At 42.0% G+C, this 18,595-nt stretch overlaps 1 protein-coding gene across 5 annotated transcripts in view; it reads left to right on the top strand.

Annotated features, from left to right (window-relative positions):
• The window catches only part of DIP2C (disco interacting protein 2 homolog C), a 344,281-nt gene that overhangs the window by 164,319 nt on the left and 161,367 nt on the right, over positions 1-18,595 (top strand). For 4 of the 5 annotated variants that reach the window (XM_069958921.1, XM_069958917.1, XM_069958920.1 and 1 more), the window contains one exon: positions 17,315-17,386. The exons of the other annotated variant lie outside the window; for it this stretch is intronic. In XM_069958921.1, the coding sequence (XP_069815022.1) occupies positions 17,315-17,386 (72 nt within the window). The remainder of the gene's footprint in view (positions 1-17,314; positions 17,387-18,595) is intronic. 5 annotated transcript variants of the gene reach the window in all.

The raw sequence follows: 18,595 nt of genomic DNA, 5'->3' as shown, positions 1-18,595 counted from the left end.
GAAGCCTTGATGCAGTAGTAAGTGCAGGGAAAGAAGCACTTTATAAGCATTTCCCGTTATAAGTGTATATTGGTAATTTGTATAACTTTTGGGACAATACAATACTTTAATAAAATATACTGTCACTCTGACACTCTACAGGCTCCTATTGGGTTCTTTCCGCTGCATCTTCTGCTTCTTATCTTGCAGACTTCATGTACGTATATGTACATGGTTTGTAAGGCTAAAAAAAGATCCCCATCCATCCATGTATTTCACCCCCATTACAGTGCAGAGTGGATCCAGAGGAAAAGCAAAAACTCCATGAGGTTAGAGGTCAGTTTCCATCATTTTGCGGAGATAAAAAATGTCTTCCTTCCTATATTCATTATCATCACAATACATAAATATAGGGTCTGGTTTCCATTATATATCACATAGTGTCTGAGAGCCGTATGCCATATAAAGCAGGATCCGAGGAAAGCAAATATTTTACTGGCTTCTAATGCCCATAAAATTCCAAAAATGGAAATGGCCGCGTCCGCGATACAAAGTGTCCACTGCAACTTTTAAAATCGTGAAATATTCTGACGCTAGATATGGAAAACTCATTGGAGAGACAGCCAGTGTTTACTTTTACAGTAAGCCAGTCCATAAAAGCAGCCCAGCTCGTGTCTTCTACTCCCAGGGAGTTCTGGGAAATCCAAGACGACCACACAATTCTCTGGCCTAAAACTATTTACGTCTCTCGCTGGGTATTCGCACCATTGGCTGCGTGCCAGTGCCTGGGGAATTCGCTTATGCTCTTGGGACACAGCATGTCATAACACCGCTGCCTGGAGATGAACATGAAACAAAGCTTATTCTTTCTCCGAGTGTGCCGGAATATTATCTAGTCAGCAGATGTGTGCATGCTCTGCGACTGTGGTCATACGGCATAGGGGAGCTGTGCCAGCCAAGCTTCTCTGTAGTGAAATGGTTTTTATGTATGTAAGATGTGTATAGATGGGTTTTATAGAGAGAGTGTTTGCATAGATGCATTGCTAATTCACTATAAACAATTGGAAAGAGAAGGGTGATTAGAAGAGGTAGAGGAAGAGGGATTATAACATTGAAGAATTCATTGCAGCATAATATTTGAAGGTATACTCCAGCTAGAATATATATATATATATATATATATATATATATATATATATATATATATATACCCCCTTCTATTATTCTTTAAAGGTGTATTCCGCCCAAACACAACTTTTCATATGTTGCTGCCCATAGTGAGACTAACAATTTATTTCAAACTTGTTATTATCTATTTAGTCTCCTTCCTTCAGTTCTCAGCTGCTGCTTTCTATTTACAAAAAACTGTGTGTGAGCTTTTCTCTCCGTCTCCCGCTTCTCCCCCCTCTCTTTTAAGACAGCTGATGTAAAATAAAAGTCTCTATCTGCAACTTTGCAGTGCCAGGAGGATTAGTCATAATGAGTTTATCAGCAGGTTGACCTTAAATTAACCCTCTCAGCATTACAAAGAAGCTACAAAGTTTCAAATAAAGCCTGCCAGGGATTTCTGTCTCAGAAGGGAGGGGGGAAGGAGGGGGAGACAGAGAGAAAAGCTCTCACACAGATTTTTGGGTTTTCATCTGAAATCAGCAGCTCAAAAAAGGGGTAAGGAGACAGAATAGATAATAACAAGTATGTTAGTGTCACCATGGGCAGCAACATATGAAAAGTTATGTTTAAGTGGAATATCCGTTTAATAGTTTTTCTCCCTACAGTACACTCTGTACTGCTGAGCACTCCAACACATGCTCTGTGCTGCCCCTTCTGGCTGTGCTTGTTTTGACACAGTAAAACCTTTGCTTGTGCCAGAGAGGCAGCAGAGCTTGCTGTCAATAAAAAAGTTTAAATAATATATATATATATATTTAATTTTTTTTCTACTATAGCGCCAACAATACAAAGCTTTTCATCATCGATCATTACCCCCAGTGAGGCCCATAATCTAAAACCTTCAAAGTCATTTTATACCAATAGGAAACACAGTATGTGATAGAAGAGATCCTATTGCTGTTGCATTACAGCTTGTACAGGGTTAGACACAGGCAGACAAGCAAGCTTACCCTCCCACAGAGCGAGAAAAGCAGCTGCCAAAATGAAAAAGCTACAGAAATGCTGTATACTGGGGGTATACACTGGGATATCGGCAAAGAGCTATTCCACCATATACTGTGGTGTAGACATAGGGGGGAGATTTATCAAACATGGTGTAAAGTAAAACTGGCTCAGTTGCCCCTAGCAACCAATCAGATTCCATCTTTCATTCCTCACAGACTCTTTGGGAAAAGAAAGATGGAATCTGATTGGTTGCCAGGGGCAACTGAGCCAGTTTCACTTTACACCATGTTTGATAAATCTCCCCCATAGGGTTCAAATAACCAAGCTTTTATAACAGTACCTCATGTATAACAGCAGACTATATTGAATATGTGATGTAGAGCTCTTTATAGTTTTTATGGTTATGACCATATTTCCAGTTTTTCTTCGCTAACTGTAAAATAAAAACATATCAGAAGGCGGAGTGCCGTGACCGTGCCCTCTGTGAACTTTGCGCTGAATGTAATGTTCGCCTGGTGTCTATTAGCTCTGTTTGTTTGTGTTTAGCGTTTTGCCTATTTCTCAGCATGTAAAATGTTCGGGAAGGAATGAGAACCATGTGGCCGTTACATTGCCAGCTAAGAGTTTTTTGTTTTTTTTAAATATAGAAATTGCATTCATCCGTTGCAATTGTTGAAATCTGAAATGTTGATCTGAACTATATTGATGCCTCCCGTACGGCCCTCTACTCTGTCAGTGCGTCATACAATAACTGGCATCTGAATATTATAGTTTGTGATTCTTGCATAGTTTATTTTTCTTGTAAAAATTACTGAATAGAAAGATGCAGATGTATCTGTACATAATATATAGTGCATCCACGTGACCCTCTATTAGGTTGGTGTCCGCCCATACAATGTTTCTGGGGGAGAATATTAAAGGGGTATTCTCGAGAAAAAAAAATTCAAATCAACTGGTGTCAGAAAGTTATACAGATTTGTAAGTTACTTCTATTTAAAAATCTCCAGTCTTCCGGAACTTATCAGCTGCTGTATGTCCTGCAGGAAGTGTTGTCCTCTTTCCAGTCTGACACAGTGCTCTCTGCTGCCACTCCCTGTCCTTGAGAGGAACTGTCCAGAGCAGTAGAGGTTTTCTATGAGGATTTGCTACTGCTCTGGACAGTTTCTGACATGGACAGAGGTGGCAGCAGAGAGCACCGTGTTAGACTGGAATGGATACACCACTTCTTGCAGGACATACAGCAGCTGATTAGTACTAAAAGACTGGAGATTTTTAAATAGATGTAAATTAAAAATCTATATATCTTTCTGACACCAGTTTATTTGACAGCCTTTTTTTCTGGAGTACCCCTTTAACATAAGGTGGGATCTAATAACATTGAACATGAATGGCATGGAACCATAAGGACAGTATTGCTGAAGAATTGCAGGTTATACCCAGTGCAGAAGTTCTATCTAGGTCTTAGTTTATATAAAGCTAGCCATACACGTGAGATGAATGACATACAACCCAGGAATTCCTATGATCCTTGGTTTTGGTTGATATAAGGATGGGCAGAATAGGCGGAATAGCATCTAATCCCTTCATTCTTGGAAATATAAGCTTCCTCCAGAGGATCCTGACAGTGGCCTACCTCCCCACTGAAAACACGTGCCTGCTCAAATGAGCGTGCATGTGTATCGGGTGTTGGGTGAGGTGGTTGTCAGCTGAGCTATGGCCAGAGAGATAAGGTACGAGAGATCACTAAATTCAGACAAATCCTATCGAGCTATAGCAGTCTGCTGGTTTTCCATTGGGGTTGCAGCATTTCGGATTCTGTCTGATCTCATACTTGAAGGGGCAGACATGGGTAGATAGCTGATAAGAAGAGAAAACAAATCATATATCTCTTAAAAGAGAAGTCTGGCGAAAATTTTTATTAAAGTATTGTATTGCCCCCCCCCCCCCCCCCAAAGTTATACAAATCACCAATATACACTTATTACGGGAAATGCTTATAAAGTGCCTTTTTCCTGCACTTACTACTGCATCAGGGCTTCACTTCCTGGATAAAATAGTAATGTCACTTCCTGGATAAACATGATGATGTCACTTCCTGGATAAAATGGTGATGTCACTTCCTGGATAAAATAGTGATGTCACGACCCGACTCCCAGAGCTGTGCGGGCTGTGGCTGCTGGAGAGGATGATGGCAGGGGGACACTGAGGGACACAAGGCATTGGGGGGACACTGAGCATCCCTCTGCCATCATCCTCTCCAGCAGCCACAGCCCACGCAGTTCTGGGAGTCAGGTCGTGACATCACCATGTTATCCAGGAAGTGACATCACCATGTTATCCAGGAAGTGACATCACCATGTTATCCAAGAAGTGAAGCCTTGATGCAGTAGTAAGTGCAGGAAAAAAGCACTTTATAAGCATTTCCTGTAATAAGTGTATATTGGGGATTTGTATAACTTTTGGGGGGCCATACAATACTTTAATAAAAATTTTCCCCTGACTTGTTCTTTAACTTCTTAAGGACCGGGGCAATTTTAATTTTTGCTTTTTTGTTTTTTCCTCCTTGTGCATAAAAGTCCATAGCAGTTGCATTTTTTCACCTAGAAACCCACATGAGCCCTTATTTTTTGCGCCACTAATTGTACTTTGCAATGACAGGCTGAATTTTTACGTAAAGTACACTGCAAAAGCAGGAAAAAATTCAATGTGTGGTGAAATTGAAAAAAACCCCACATTTTGTGTTTTTAGTGGATATGTGTTTTTACGCCGTTTACCCTGGGGTAAAACTGACTTGTTATATATGTTCCACAAGTTGTTACGATTAAAACGATATATAACATGTATAACTTATATTGTATCTGATGGCTTGTAAAAAATTCAAACCATTGTTTAAAATTTATGTTCCTTAAAATTGCTCCATTCCCAGGCTTATAGCGCTTTTATCCTTTGGTCTATGGGGCTGTGTGAGGTGTCATTTTTTGCGCCATGATGTGATCTTTCTATCGGTACCTTGATTGCGCATATATGACTTTTTGATCGCTTTTTATTAATATTTTTCTGGATTTGATGCGACCAAAAATGCGCAATTTTGCACTTTGGGATTTTTTTGCGCTTACGCAGTTTACCGTGCGAGATCAAGAATGGGATTAATTAATAGTTCGGGCGATTAAGCAGGCGGCGATAGCAAACATGTTTGTTTATTTATTTATTTACTTTTATTAATAACCTGGGAAAAGGGGGGTGATTCAGACTTTTATTAGGGGAGGGGGCTTTTTATTAATAACAACACTTTTCTTTTTACTTTTACACTTATACTAGAAGCCCTCCTGGGGTTAGGGTTATTCCCCCTGGGGTTAGGGTTATTCCCCCTAGGGGACTTCTAGTATAAGTGCTCTGATCTCTCATAGAGATCTCTGCAGCATAGATATGCTGCAGAGATCCATGAGATAGGCACTCGTTACTTCCGGCTGCTGCAGCCGGAAGTAAACGAGTGCCGAGCCGGGGACGGCGCCATCTTGGAGCGGTCCCCGGCCGGCTTCAGAAACGGAGATCGCTTCTCCGGGATAATGTCCCGGAGGACCGATCTCCCCACTAGACACCAGGGATGACGCTGCAAACGGTAATCGGATGCAGCTGTCAACTTTGACAGCTGCATCCGATTACTGTATTAGTGGGCACGGCGATCGGACCGTGCCCATTTATACCTACGGTCCCGGGCTACAAGCGGCACCCGGGACTGCCGCGGTTCAGAGTGCGGCCGCCGCGCGGCCCCGCTCTGAACGTCCTTAACGACCGCAGGGCGTAAATATACGCCCGCGGTCGTTAAGGGGTTAAGGTCCTATTACATGGAGCGATAATCTGTTGAATTGGTGAATCTGCTGAATCAGGCCAATTGGGCATAAAATCGCTCTGTGTAATAAAGAAAACGACCATCGGCTGATTGTTGTCTCTCAACGGATAATGACTGTGTAAAAAAAAAAAAAAAAAACCTTTATACGAGGCCCCCGTTGTTCTACTAGCTTCTTTAGAGCAGGTCTCTGAAGTTCCAGGGGGAGCTGCGGGCAGAAGCTAGGAGAACACCATGGACAGATATTAGAGATGAGCGGGGGCTGCTGAACTTGGATAAAGCTCTAAGGTTGTCAGGAAAACATGGATACAGCCAATGACTATATCCATGTTTTCCACATAGCCTTAGGGCTTTATCCAAAGTCAGCAGCCCCAGCTAATCACATGCCGAAAGTTCGGGTTCGGATCGACTCGAGCATGCTCCAGGTTCACTCATCTCTAACAGATATGTATACAGTTTATTATATTACACCTCAAAGGCAAGAGCTGCACAGACATTGCTAACAATATATATACAACCCTTGCTGCACGATTATTGAACTATGTAATAGGCTCAGTAAGTGTGCCCTGATCTAGCAGATTGGTGTTCGCTTACATTAGTGATCAGGCTGTTAGCTGATGGTTGTTTATAAGGCTATAAAATCACATTTTTCTTTCAAGCTCAAGTGTCAAAGAGGCTGGGCTGAGCAGCAGCATTCCTGCCTCCTCCCTCCTTCACCACCCCTCTATGTCCTACATAATTGATGTACAGAGTTTGTCTACAGGTGCTGCATATCAATCATGCATGGCAAGGAATGGTGGGGGAGGTAGGAGGTGTGGAGGCATACTGCAGCTCAGCTTCACCTCCTGGACACAATGGCATTATATAGAGCTGACAGATTCCCTTTAAGCAATTGCAGTCTGTTAATGCCTATTGATACATATGATATACAGTGTTCTAACCGTTTCAAAACTACAACTTCCATCATGCCCTGACCCCCTGATTTACTTTGAAGTTTAGCACCATCTGGGAGCCACAGGTTAGCGAACACTGTCGTACAACACCGTTCTTCCTAATCTATTCACCTCACAAATGTTTAGCGTCATATATCTGCCCTCCATGTTTCTATGATGAAAACATCCTGATTATAAGCGGGCAGTGACTAAGGGTACTATTACACTGAATGATAATCGATCCGTGTAATAAATACAACGATCAGCCGACGACAACGATAATTGTCGGGCACCGACCGCGCATCGCTACGTGTAATAGCGGTGCAGAACCGGCGACTGACGATATACATTACCTATCCAGGCTGCAGGGCTCCTCTTGCGGTCTTCTTCTCCCCGGGTCCCGCGGGCTCCAGCTTCAGAGCGGCCTGTCTCAGCTGACAGGCCGCTCAGCCAATCACTGGCCGGGACCGCGGGGGAATGCGCAGACCCGGGGAGAAGAGGACCGCAAGAGGAGCCCTGCAGCCTGGACAGGTAATGCATAAAGTAAAAGCAAGGGCTGCAAGAACATCGGTAACGATGTCCCTGCAGCGCTTGTTTAATGATAATCGGGCCATGTAATAGGCCAATCTAGCAAATCAGCGCTCGTTTACAGTTATTATCGGGCCCCATCGGCCCCTGTAATAGTACCCTAAGCGCGGGTACTAGACTGAAGAAGATGCGACGAAGCTTCATTAGAAATGTTGGGGGAGATTTATCAAACATGGTGTAAAGGGGAACTGGCTCTGTTGCCCCTAGCAACCAATCAGATTCCACCTTTCATTTTCCAAAGAGTCTGTGAGGAATGAAAGGTGGAATCTGATTGGTTGCTAGGGGCAACTGAGCCAGTCTCACTTTACACCATGTTTAATAAATCTCCCCTGGAATATTTAGCCTTAAGCTGTTTCGGGAACGTAAAAGGATATATATATATATATATATATATATATATATATATATATAAAAATAGCATTGTTGTCGATTGTCCAGATGGGTCAGGAGGAGGCTGTATATTTCCTGAAGGCGGCTCAGTGAGGATTATTTTGTGTTTTTTTTTGTTTTTTTTTCATTTTAATTGGTGACTTTTCCCCATTTCAGAGACAGACTATAAGGTCCTTAGAGCATAAATCCATACTCAATCTAAAATGCTTGAATTGGTAAAGATGGTCTGTAATATGACTCATGAATCGCTGCACAAACAGCTTTATTTCCCGGTAATCCTCGCTGCCAAGCGGCTGACACCAAACTTGAGTCATCAGCAAACTGCTCTCCGAGAATTGTTTCTTTTAGGGGGGAAATATGGATCTAAAATTAAGAGACGGAGAAACGCTTCAAGGGGAATTTATATTCTGCTTTGTATTTAATCATAGTCATTTTAGGGGAATTAGGAAGCGTACACAATGCTGATATATGCACAATGGGGGATTTACGTAACTAAAAATAAGAATGGTGAACAAGGCATGTCTCACTATACACTTGTGACAAAGGGGAGACGGCAGAGAAAGGAAGGACGTTGCTTAAAGGGAACCTGTCACCACTTCTGACCTGTCTGTTTTAGTAACTACTTGTTTTTCCCATGTAGTAACCATTCTGGAACATCTTTTCTTATAGCTGTGCAATGTACCGTTCCTTTGTTATTCGTATTAGAAATGTATGACTCAATAACCAACTGGATGTTACCAATAGAGGACGCCTCCCTACACAGTCTAGCACAGTCAACTCTGATTGGATAGTGTCAGACAGTGTAGCGACACCCCCCCCCCCCCCAGATTGGTTACACCCAGCTGCTGTATGTCCTGCAGGAAGGGGTTTATTCTTTTCAGCCTGACACAGTGATCTCTGCTGTCACCATAGTGTACTGCTCTATAGGGTAGCTAGTTGTCAGAGATGAATACTGGACAGGACATTGTGCACCACAATAAGATTCCAGAAGGAAGAGCCGGTGAAATCTTGAAGTCTTGGCTCCAGTCACATGTACTGCGTTCCGAGCTCTGTTGTTTTTCTAGCATTTCACAGCTCGGTGTCTTTACAGGATATGTTCTTCTCTGATCTCCTAAAGGAAATGGAGAGATGTCATTAGGCTCATAACATGCCCGTACGCTAGGCAAAACGGGCACTAGTATACAACAAATGTCTCTGAATTACATATATATATATATATATATATATATATATATATATATATATATATGGTTCGTATGAACCCGAACGCTCGGCATCAGATTCCCGCTGTCTGCCCGCTCCGTGCAGCGGGTGGATACAGCGGGAGGACCCCCTGGAAAACGGATACAGCCTATGGCTATGGCTGTATCCCAGTTTTCCAGGCGGTCCCCCCGCTGTATCCACCCTCTCCACGGAGCGGGCAGATAGCGGGAATCATTGCCGAGAGTTCGGGTTCGTACAAACCCGAACCTCGGCAGGTTCGGACCATCTCTAAAAAGGATGATCCAAGGTTAGAAGAAAATAACTCAAAAATGCTTTCTTTCAAAACCACACTACACTTGTCCTCATTTCGGGTGTGATATTGAGGCTCAGTTCCACTGACGTGAATGAAGCTGAGCTGTAGTACCACGCACATCCTGAGGACAGAGGTGGTGCTGTTTTTTTTTAAAGAAAGCAATTTTGTGTTTCTAATCCTGAATAACCCCTTTAAATGACCCCTATAGTGCACGGGGCACTGAGGATGAAGGTCATTTTTCTACCTTGATCCTTAGTGCCATTTTTGGGATATTATTAGCTAACTTTATGTGCGAATGAGAAATATTGGTGCACTGGGGGCGGGGCTACCACCAATCTATTCCAGCTGGCCTATCCCTTCTAATGAATTTTGGGGCGTCAGTCTGCAGTGATGTTACTATATTCATAGTATTCATTAGAAGGGGAGGGCTGACTGGGGCAGATGAGCGCACTGAGGGTGGTAGCCCCGCCCCCAGTGCATCATTAGCATCAACACCTCATTAGCACCTAAAATTAGCTACTAATATCCCGACAAAGGCACTGAGGACCAAGGTAAGAATTTAGTCTTCATTCTCAGCGCCCTGTTTGCCTTAGGGATGTATCATCAGGTTATATGCTTTTCTTTCATAATAATAATAATAATGACATAATAATAATTTAAAAAATTATTATCTCCCATTTTACCTACTATATTAGTATATCTTGCAGTTTGCATTCTGATCACTAGATTTAAAACTAAGCAAAATCCTCCTGTTCTGCCTGTGATGATAAGGAGGAGGTGACGCCATTAGATAGCAAACACAATAGCAGCTCAACCTCCCCCTCCCCTGTCAAATGACACCTGCACAGATCACATAGGTTACTTAGCAGGTTATATACAAAAAAAATAGGGTGTAAGGATGTTCATTGCATCTATGTCCATGAGACTTGCTGTAAAGCATTTCACTAAATGCTGTTAAAAACTGATCCCTCTATAATATTGTGCAAAAAATTAAAATAAATAGAAACTTAGAAAATAGATACAGATTAGAAGAAAAGAACATATCAGCCGTATCTTTATTATACAACCAAGGGGCCTTCATGGGACTCGTATATGACTATGTTATGTAGCTGCCTCATATATCATTTCCCGGAATTGATCTTGTGTCCTGGGAAGCCGTCACCAGCGATACCTCAGTAGTAGTGGATGCGATGCAGCCACCCTGCAGACTTCTTGGACGACTCCAGCATGTTTAATCTTTGGATGCATTTCTCTTAATCCTTTCCACTGGGAGGGTGCCAAGAAAACTTGGATTTGTTTGCATTTTCATTACTTATTGAGCTGAGCTTGTGTCCCACACGTGCCCCCAGCCCTTCCCTTCCCTTGTCTAGTCTGAGTAATGTCACCACTCCATGAACTATCGGGTTAAACTGGGTTTTTAACCACAAGAGTGAGAAATAATTCTCAATTCCATGTGGCGGTGAATACATTGGACATTGTGGGGGAGATTTATCAAACATGGTGTAAAGGGAAACTGGCTCAGTTGCCCCTAGTAACCAATCAGATTCCATCTTTCATTCCTCACAGACTCTTTGGAAAATGAAAGGTGGAATCTGATTGGTTGCTAGGGGCAACGGAGCCAGTTTCACTTTACACCATGTTTGATAAATCTCCCCCTGTGAATTTATCAGACTTGTTATCTCTGCTAAAGCTTGTGTCAGAATTATTCTGAATGTGTGTGGAGATGTAAAAGAACTGCCTTTTGTTCTGTAAACAGCGCCACCTTTGTCCACAGGCTGTGTCTGGTACTGCTTCTCAGTTCTATTCAAATAAAAGGAGGAAACATAGATCTGATCAAAGGATTGTTTCCTGCAAACGGAGGGACATTTTGCCTTTACAAATGTCTCGAGTGCTGCACTGCTGTGTGTGGTGCGCTATACTACAGACTAGTATTACTGACTCATGTTGTACAAGTACAATACATTCTGTACAGTACTCTATACAAGCTACTGGCCTATTGCGCTTTTATGCTATGTTCCCACACAGTATTTTCGCTCAGTATTTTGCAACCAAAACCAGGAGTGGATTGAAAACACGAAAAGGCTATGTTCACACACTGGTGAAATTTAGTGGATAGCCGTCATTTAATGGCAAATAATTGCAGCTTTTTTAAAAGAACGGCCGTTGTTTTGAAATAACAACTGCTGTTTGCCATCAAATGATGTCCATCCACTACATTTCAACAGTGTGTGAACATAGCCTTTCTGTGTTTTCAATCCACCCCTGGTTTTGCTTGCAAAATACTGAGCGAAAATACTGTATGGGAGCATAGCCTCAGGCACAATGATGGCCATTTTTATTTCTTTCTTAACGACAAATAATATGTCATTTTATAATAGCTGTTATTTGTATAATGACGCCCGTTGTTTGTCGTTAAATGACACATGTCCTATAAAAACAGCCTTCATTTTGATGGTGTGTGAACATAGCCTGAAGCCAGTAGTGTGCTACAAAAGCAACCTGTTATAAAGGGGTTGACCCTTTTACTAAAGTGCCATTAATAATTTTAGGATAAAGTTATGTCACCTACCTACATCCATGTGCTATCACAGTGCGCCTTTCGAAAAAAAAATTGAAACCTTGCTCTTTTTGGCACCCTGAATGGCAATGCCATCCATAAGATGGCCGAGCATGGAGTAGCATATGACTCTGCACCTTCCATAGTGCATACAGGTGCAGTGGAAGACTCAAGGGGAGGAGCATGGTCACATGATCCTCCATTCTCAGCCATCATGTAGATGTGACTACCATTCACAGTGCCAAAAACGACTTCTCATATGTGGAGAACGGGGCACATCAGGAGCATATGGATGTAAGTAGGTGGCAAAACTTTACTATTAAATAATTTTAATATAACATTCATACTTTTAGTGTACGGTTGACAGCCCCTTTAAGGGGCAGTGACTACTGTTTACAGTGATAAAAGAGTACGCTCTCACAACAGGACCAGTAAACGTGAGGCAAAGAACATGCAGAACGTTGAATCCTATTGCAGCAGGTTATCTCACCAAGAACAAAAATATCAGACATGTCAAAATCCAATGAGCGTAGGTAGAGCCCTATTAAAATGACATGGTCAGCTGACCAGAGCAGGAGGACCCGCCAGATTGATATGTATAGTTTGTGAGAAAAGTTCTAGGATAACTTGTCATCTGTTCGCATAAATCTCCACTCATTCTGGGCCAAGCAGTCATGTGGCAGTCCTACTTTGTGTTCTCTATGGGGGAGATTTATCAAACATGGTGTAAAGTGAAACTGGCTCAGTTGCCCCTAGCAACCAATCAGATTCCATCTTTCTTTTCCCAAAGAGTCTGTGAGGAATGAAAGGTGGAATCTGATTGGTTGCTAGGGGCAACCGAGCCAGTTCGACTTTACACCATGTTTGATATATCTCCCCTTATGTGTACAATTAGCTGTCAATCACTGAGTAGAACCGCCCACTTGACTACTTAGCCCCAAGATAGGGATGTACATGAATAAATGACACGTTTACAAGGAAGTTTTCACACAAATCTATATATATATAAATCTGCTCAGCTCTTCATGCTTTATAACATGCTGCTTACAGATCTGGATTTTCAGGATTGAACGTTTCCCTTTAAATACTCGTAAACCCACATCTTTTCCTGCATAAAAGTCTTTCTTCTATTGAATTGATGCCTCAGCCGCGCAGCCTTAATGGCTTGTGATCTTTGTTGTTCTTTCTCTGGAACCTTCTCGGCTTATCCAAAGGTTTTTCTCCTCAAAATCAAATTTCAATGCCCACATCTTCAACGGCAGACCGAAATCAATAGTAAAGTTAGAATGAGGGCACTCGCCCAGTGCTGAACTATCCGTCAGTCTGTAATCCACCTTATTTGTCGCAGCAGGTCGATGTGACAGTCTCGCAGTGACCTGCCAGAACAAATAAAATGGATTACTCTCTGATGGATCATATATACAGCCTAGTACGCAATATTTAGCATTCGGCGTGTGTGCTTGGGCTCAGATAGGCATCTTTAGTGCAAATGTGTCACCTACTTCATAAATTGATTTATTTAAAGGAAACGGCGAGGAAAGTGATTTTATCTCACTACTTTGTGAAATGCCTTTTATCCCCGAAGGTTTTCAATTACGCGTCCGTCAGGGATATCCACAGGCTCCAAAATGATATACAAATATGTGTCTACCTGGGTATTCCGGGCAATGCCTTCTTATTTATTTTTTTCTAATTATAAAATATGCATATTGCCCACCTTTATAGTCACATCTGGTTTGATGCTGGTGATATTGCTTACTTCTAGTTTTGTTTTATCTGGTAAGATACACAAGTCACACAGAAAAAGCCAGAGCCAACGCGTTTCGAGAGTTACTTGTTCTTAGTCATGGTTTGTTTCAACAAACTCGTTACCATTCAGAGTACAAATAAAGATGCAATTACACCCGCTAAATAAGCTCTCAAATTGCTGAAAAATAGGGCTGGGAATGGGAAACAACATATATATATATATATTTATTTATTTTTTTCTTTAAAGAGGTATTCCGCTCAAACATAACTTATGTTGTTGCCCATAGTGAGACTAACAATTCCTTTCTATAATTATTATCTATTATCTATTCAGTCTCCTTCCCCCAATTCTGAGCTGCTGCTTTCTATTAAAAAAAAACTGTGTACAAGCTTTTCTCTCTGTCTCCCCTTCCTTTCCCCTCAGCCTTCCAAGACAGCTGATGTAAACAAGTCCCTATCTGCAACTTTACTTAGCCCTCCGACTGCTATAGATTTCAGATAGCTGTCTGACAATCTCACATTCAGCCAACAGCCATCTCTCCTAATTCCCCTATACATGTGTATGCATAGCAAGTATTCTAAATAGGGAGAGGGGATAAAGCCGCTACCAGATACTTTTTTTTTCTCCTGATATCTGCCATTAGAGATTAGATGGTCGGCTGTAGGTGCCTACTTTAGGCTGGGTTCACACTGTTTTGATGTTTGTTTGTTTTACAGTTTCCGTTTCAGTACGTTTAATTTTAACGTTCAGAAAAATGGCTATATATTTAGGAGAACTTGTGGTCAGGGATGAGGAGTGTTGGAGAACACCTCTAAGGACATAGGGAAGCTATAAAGTTTGTGTCTTGTTACATGAGTGGATCAATTAGACTTCTCCATTGATGCCTCACGATGGCGGCTTCAATAGTCCCAAGAGATTTTGGACTGCAGATGTACCAGCACTGTCCCAGGCTCGTTTCTCTTCAGTTGCACTAAATCAGTCCATGCCAATAAGATTGCAAGCCTGAAAATGAAGCCTGATCATTGTACTTATGTGATGACACGTTGGGGGAGAGAAATGTGAAGAACAAATTTGACATTCACGGGTATAAGGATGTTACGGCACCTGTTTGCATTTTGTCCGGTCTTCACCCTCTTTCATGTACAGATTATTGCCTTGATCACTGTTCACATCGCGCTGATCTGTCTTCAGAAAGGCTTTAAGGGCTCTGTAAATGGTTCTTAGTAAAGGTGATGATTAATTTAGATCTAAATGTGTTCTTTAAGCCGGAGACCTCTTGCGGCTTTCATCATCTCTGGTGACGTCGGAGGCCTTCTTTACGGAGCATTAATGTGTGGTATGGTGAAAGTCACCCTGCATTATTAATAATAGGCGATGCAGTCATGTCAGATTCTATGTAGGAGTTATAGGGCGTTGGGTGAGCCTCATTACATGTATAGCTGGAGACTGGATAGAGTCATATGTGACTGCAGAATGTCTGGGATTAGGTTGTTCAGGTATAATGGTGCATGGAGAAATCTATATATAAAGTTACAGACACATCAGCAAAAAATCTACTAAGTCTGTGACTTAATAGCCAACTAGGTGTTACCGTTTGGGGACGTGTCCCTGCACTGTCTGACACTATCCATTCAGAGCTAAGAGTGCTGAACTGTGCAGGGACACGCCCCCAACTGGTAACATCCAGTTGGTTAGTGAGTCATACATTTCTAGTAAGAATAAGAGAGGAACGGCACGTCACACAGCTATAATAATAGATGTTCTGGAATTGTTATTTCATGGGGAATGGTAACCGGTAAAAAAAAAAAGGAAAATCCAGTTTTTGTTTTTTTTTAGTTAAAGGAAAACTCCGCCCAGGACAATATTTTTCAGTATGCCTGGTGAGGGGTGGGTGAAAACATCCACTTACCTTGCGGGCTCTAGCTCTGATGTCCGGTACCCAGCCACTTCCTGGTGGTGAGAAGGGACCTTGGATGCCACATCACGGACTGCGGTCATCAGTGCCGGACCAAGGGAGATACGTGGATGTTATTGTTTTTAACTCCCTATGAATTTGGAAAAAAAGGGGCCTATCTGGAGTTCTCCTTTGACACTACAGGATAGATACTACCATGACCATGGATATAATCTTAGCTTAGTGCAAGGGTGGGCCACAAATTGGAAACTTTAGGGGCCAGATGGACTGCTCCTTGAACGATTTTTTTTTTAGTAGCCAAACACCAAGAACAAGGATTGTTTTTCTTAAAAAAAAAAACAAAAAAAAAACAACATTTAAACACCGCAGTCATATTAAGCCAGTAGTCAGTGGAGAAATATAAACTGCTATGCCATTTTTTGGGGCATTTTTCCTTGTTTCTTTTTTTGAGGAAAGGGGGAGGAATCAGTGACCTTTTTTTTAAAAAAATGAAGCATACTCTAGTACTCTAGGTCAAGTTTTTTTCTCACCCAGTTTGTGATGTTTTTTTCCCATAGAGCTCCATTGATTTTCAGGTGCCTTTAGTCTTAGTCCTGTATATGTTATTTATGGTGCTTTACAAATGTTGACAATAGAGATCTGTTCACACATAGTATTTTGGTCTTATTTTTAAGTAGAACTGAAAGAAAAATTATGATACAAAATGTTCACCTTTTCTGTGTTTTCAAAACGCTCTTGGTTTTTGTCAAAGGGGTTATCCAGGCTTAAGAAAATATGGCCGCTTTCATCCAAAAATAGCACCACTCTTGTCTCCAGTTTGGGTGGGGTTTTGCAGCTCAGTGCACATTGCAACATCACACTCAACCTGGAGACAAGAGTTAAGGCCCTACACGGAACGATTATCGGCCGTTATGGCCGATAATCGTTCCATGTAATAAAAGGCAATGATAAGCCGACATGAACGATGTCGGCTGATAATTGCTGTCCTTTGTCTTTTAACATGTTGAAAGACAAACAACTCATATAGCAACGATCTGCTGCCGTCACCCTGTGGAATAGGAGCAGCGGCAGCAAACCGCTGTTATCTGCTATGGGCTGCCCGGACAATCTAGCGATCACCCGGGCAGTCACCCATGCACTTCCCCTCAGCCTCCCCTTTACTTACCCACTCGCTGCTGCCGCATGCAATGGCGGCGGCAGCAAGCGGGGACGTGGAGCACAAGAGCGCTGACAGCGCTTGTTTGCTCCTCTAGTCGCCCCGTGTAATAGGGGTTTAATGCTGTTTCTGCAAGATAGTGGCCTTAATTTTCTGATTCGATTCTTGAAAAGTTTCCATACAGGACCCTGCTATGTGCCCTCTTACCGTTGCATGTAAAGCTGAATACGTAGGCTAGCTTCACGGCTATTTCCAGTGACAATATTATTTACGAGTTTCTTTTCCAAAAATAAAGTTACAACAAGGCGCGGTCTTCAATAAAACCCTGGATTGTAATGATGTCATTTTGACTTGTATACATGTGGTAGGAATATCCATTAGTGACTGTTTTTGTGCGTCTGCGTTGCTTTGGCAGTGGATATGGTTGTTGTGGCTCGTGTTCTGCTGACCTGTCATTTGGCTCTTGTTTTCCCCTTCTCCACGTCTGATGTAACATTGGTGAAATTTCTCAAATATAGAAGCAATAAAAATAAGTTTAGCGCCTCATCCATTTCTTTTATTTTTGGCAGGTGACATCACACAGAAAGGGTATGAAAAGAAAAGATCGAAGTTAATAGGAGCCTATTTGCCTCAGCTACAAGGTATGCTTCAGGTTTGATAAGCTTTTCCTACATGATCTAAAGAAGTCATGTCCATATTAAAGGGGTTATCCAGGCTTACAAAAAAAACTGCTACTTTTTTTGCAAAAACAGCGCCACCCCTGTCTCCATATTTTGTGTGGTATTACAGTACAGCTTCTTTCATTTCAATAGTACTGAGCTGCAAAACTCACATCCAAACTAAAGACAAAGAAGGATGTCTTTTGTAGAAGAAACCAACCATGTTTTTGCAAGCCTGGACAATCCCTTTAACCCTAGATGACCCATGACGTACTGGTACGTCATGGCGTCACTAAGGGGGTACAGAGAGGCCTCACCACTTGAGGCCTCTCTGTACAGCGCCGCTCCCGGATGCTACCAGCAACCAGGGAATGCGGCTTATAGCTGCCATGGACCGATCAGTCCATGCTGGCTATTTAACAGTTTAGATGCGACTTTCAAAAACACTTAATTGGTTGTCCGGGGGGGGGGGGGGGGGGGGAATTGGCGATTGCAGATAACTGATCCATTATACTTACAGCCCGAAGCCTCTTCTGTGCTTTGGATCCTGTCTTGGCCCGCCAGTTGCTACAGGCTGCCTTTAGAGTGCAAGCAAGTGCCGAGAATACATATGTGCTGCATTGATGGTATGGTACATAGATGATATTACACATACACTGTAGAAGTCCCCTAGGGGGACTACAAATAGGTGTAAAAAAAAAAAGTCGAAGGGCTAAGTAAAGTTGCAGATAGGGACTTGTTTACATCAGCCGTCTTGGAAGAGAGGGGGAGGAGAGGGAGACAGTGAAAAGCTTGCATACAGTTTTTTTGGGAGCAGAAAGCAGCAGCTCAGAACTGGGGGAAGGAGACTGAATAAAATACATAATAACAAGTATGGAAGGAATTGTTAGTCTCACCATGGGCAACATAAGTTGTGTTTGAGCAGAATACCCTTAAAAAAAAAAAAATATATATATATATATATATATATATATATATATATATATATATTTATTTATTCACTGGCTGCTGGTAGAATATATATATATATATATTTATATATATATTCTTTTCAGTCTGACACAGTGCTTCCTGCTGCCACCTCTGTTGGTGATAGGAACTTTCCAAAGTAGTTAAAAAATCCTTATAGAAAACCCCCACTGCTGGAGACAGTTTCTGTCACTGAAAAAGGTGGCAGCAGAGAGAGCACCA

Source organism: Dendropsophus ebraccatus, chromosome 2 (assembly GCF_027789765.1).
Source record: "Dendropsophus ebraccatus isolate aDenEbr1 chromosome 2, aDenEbr1.pat, whole genome shotgun sequence".
Taxonomy (NCBI): Eukaryota; Metazoa; Chordata; class Amphibia; order Anura; family Hylidae; genus Dendropsophus; species Dendropsophus ebraccatus.
This window is presented reverse-complemented; position numbering and strand designations above follow the sequence as displayed.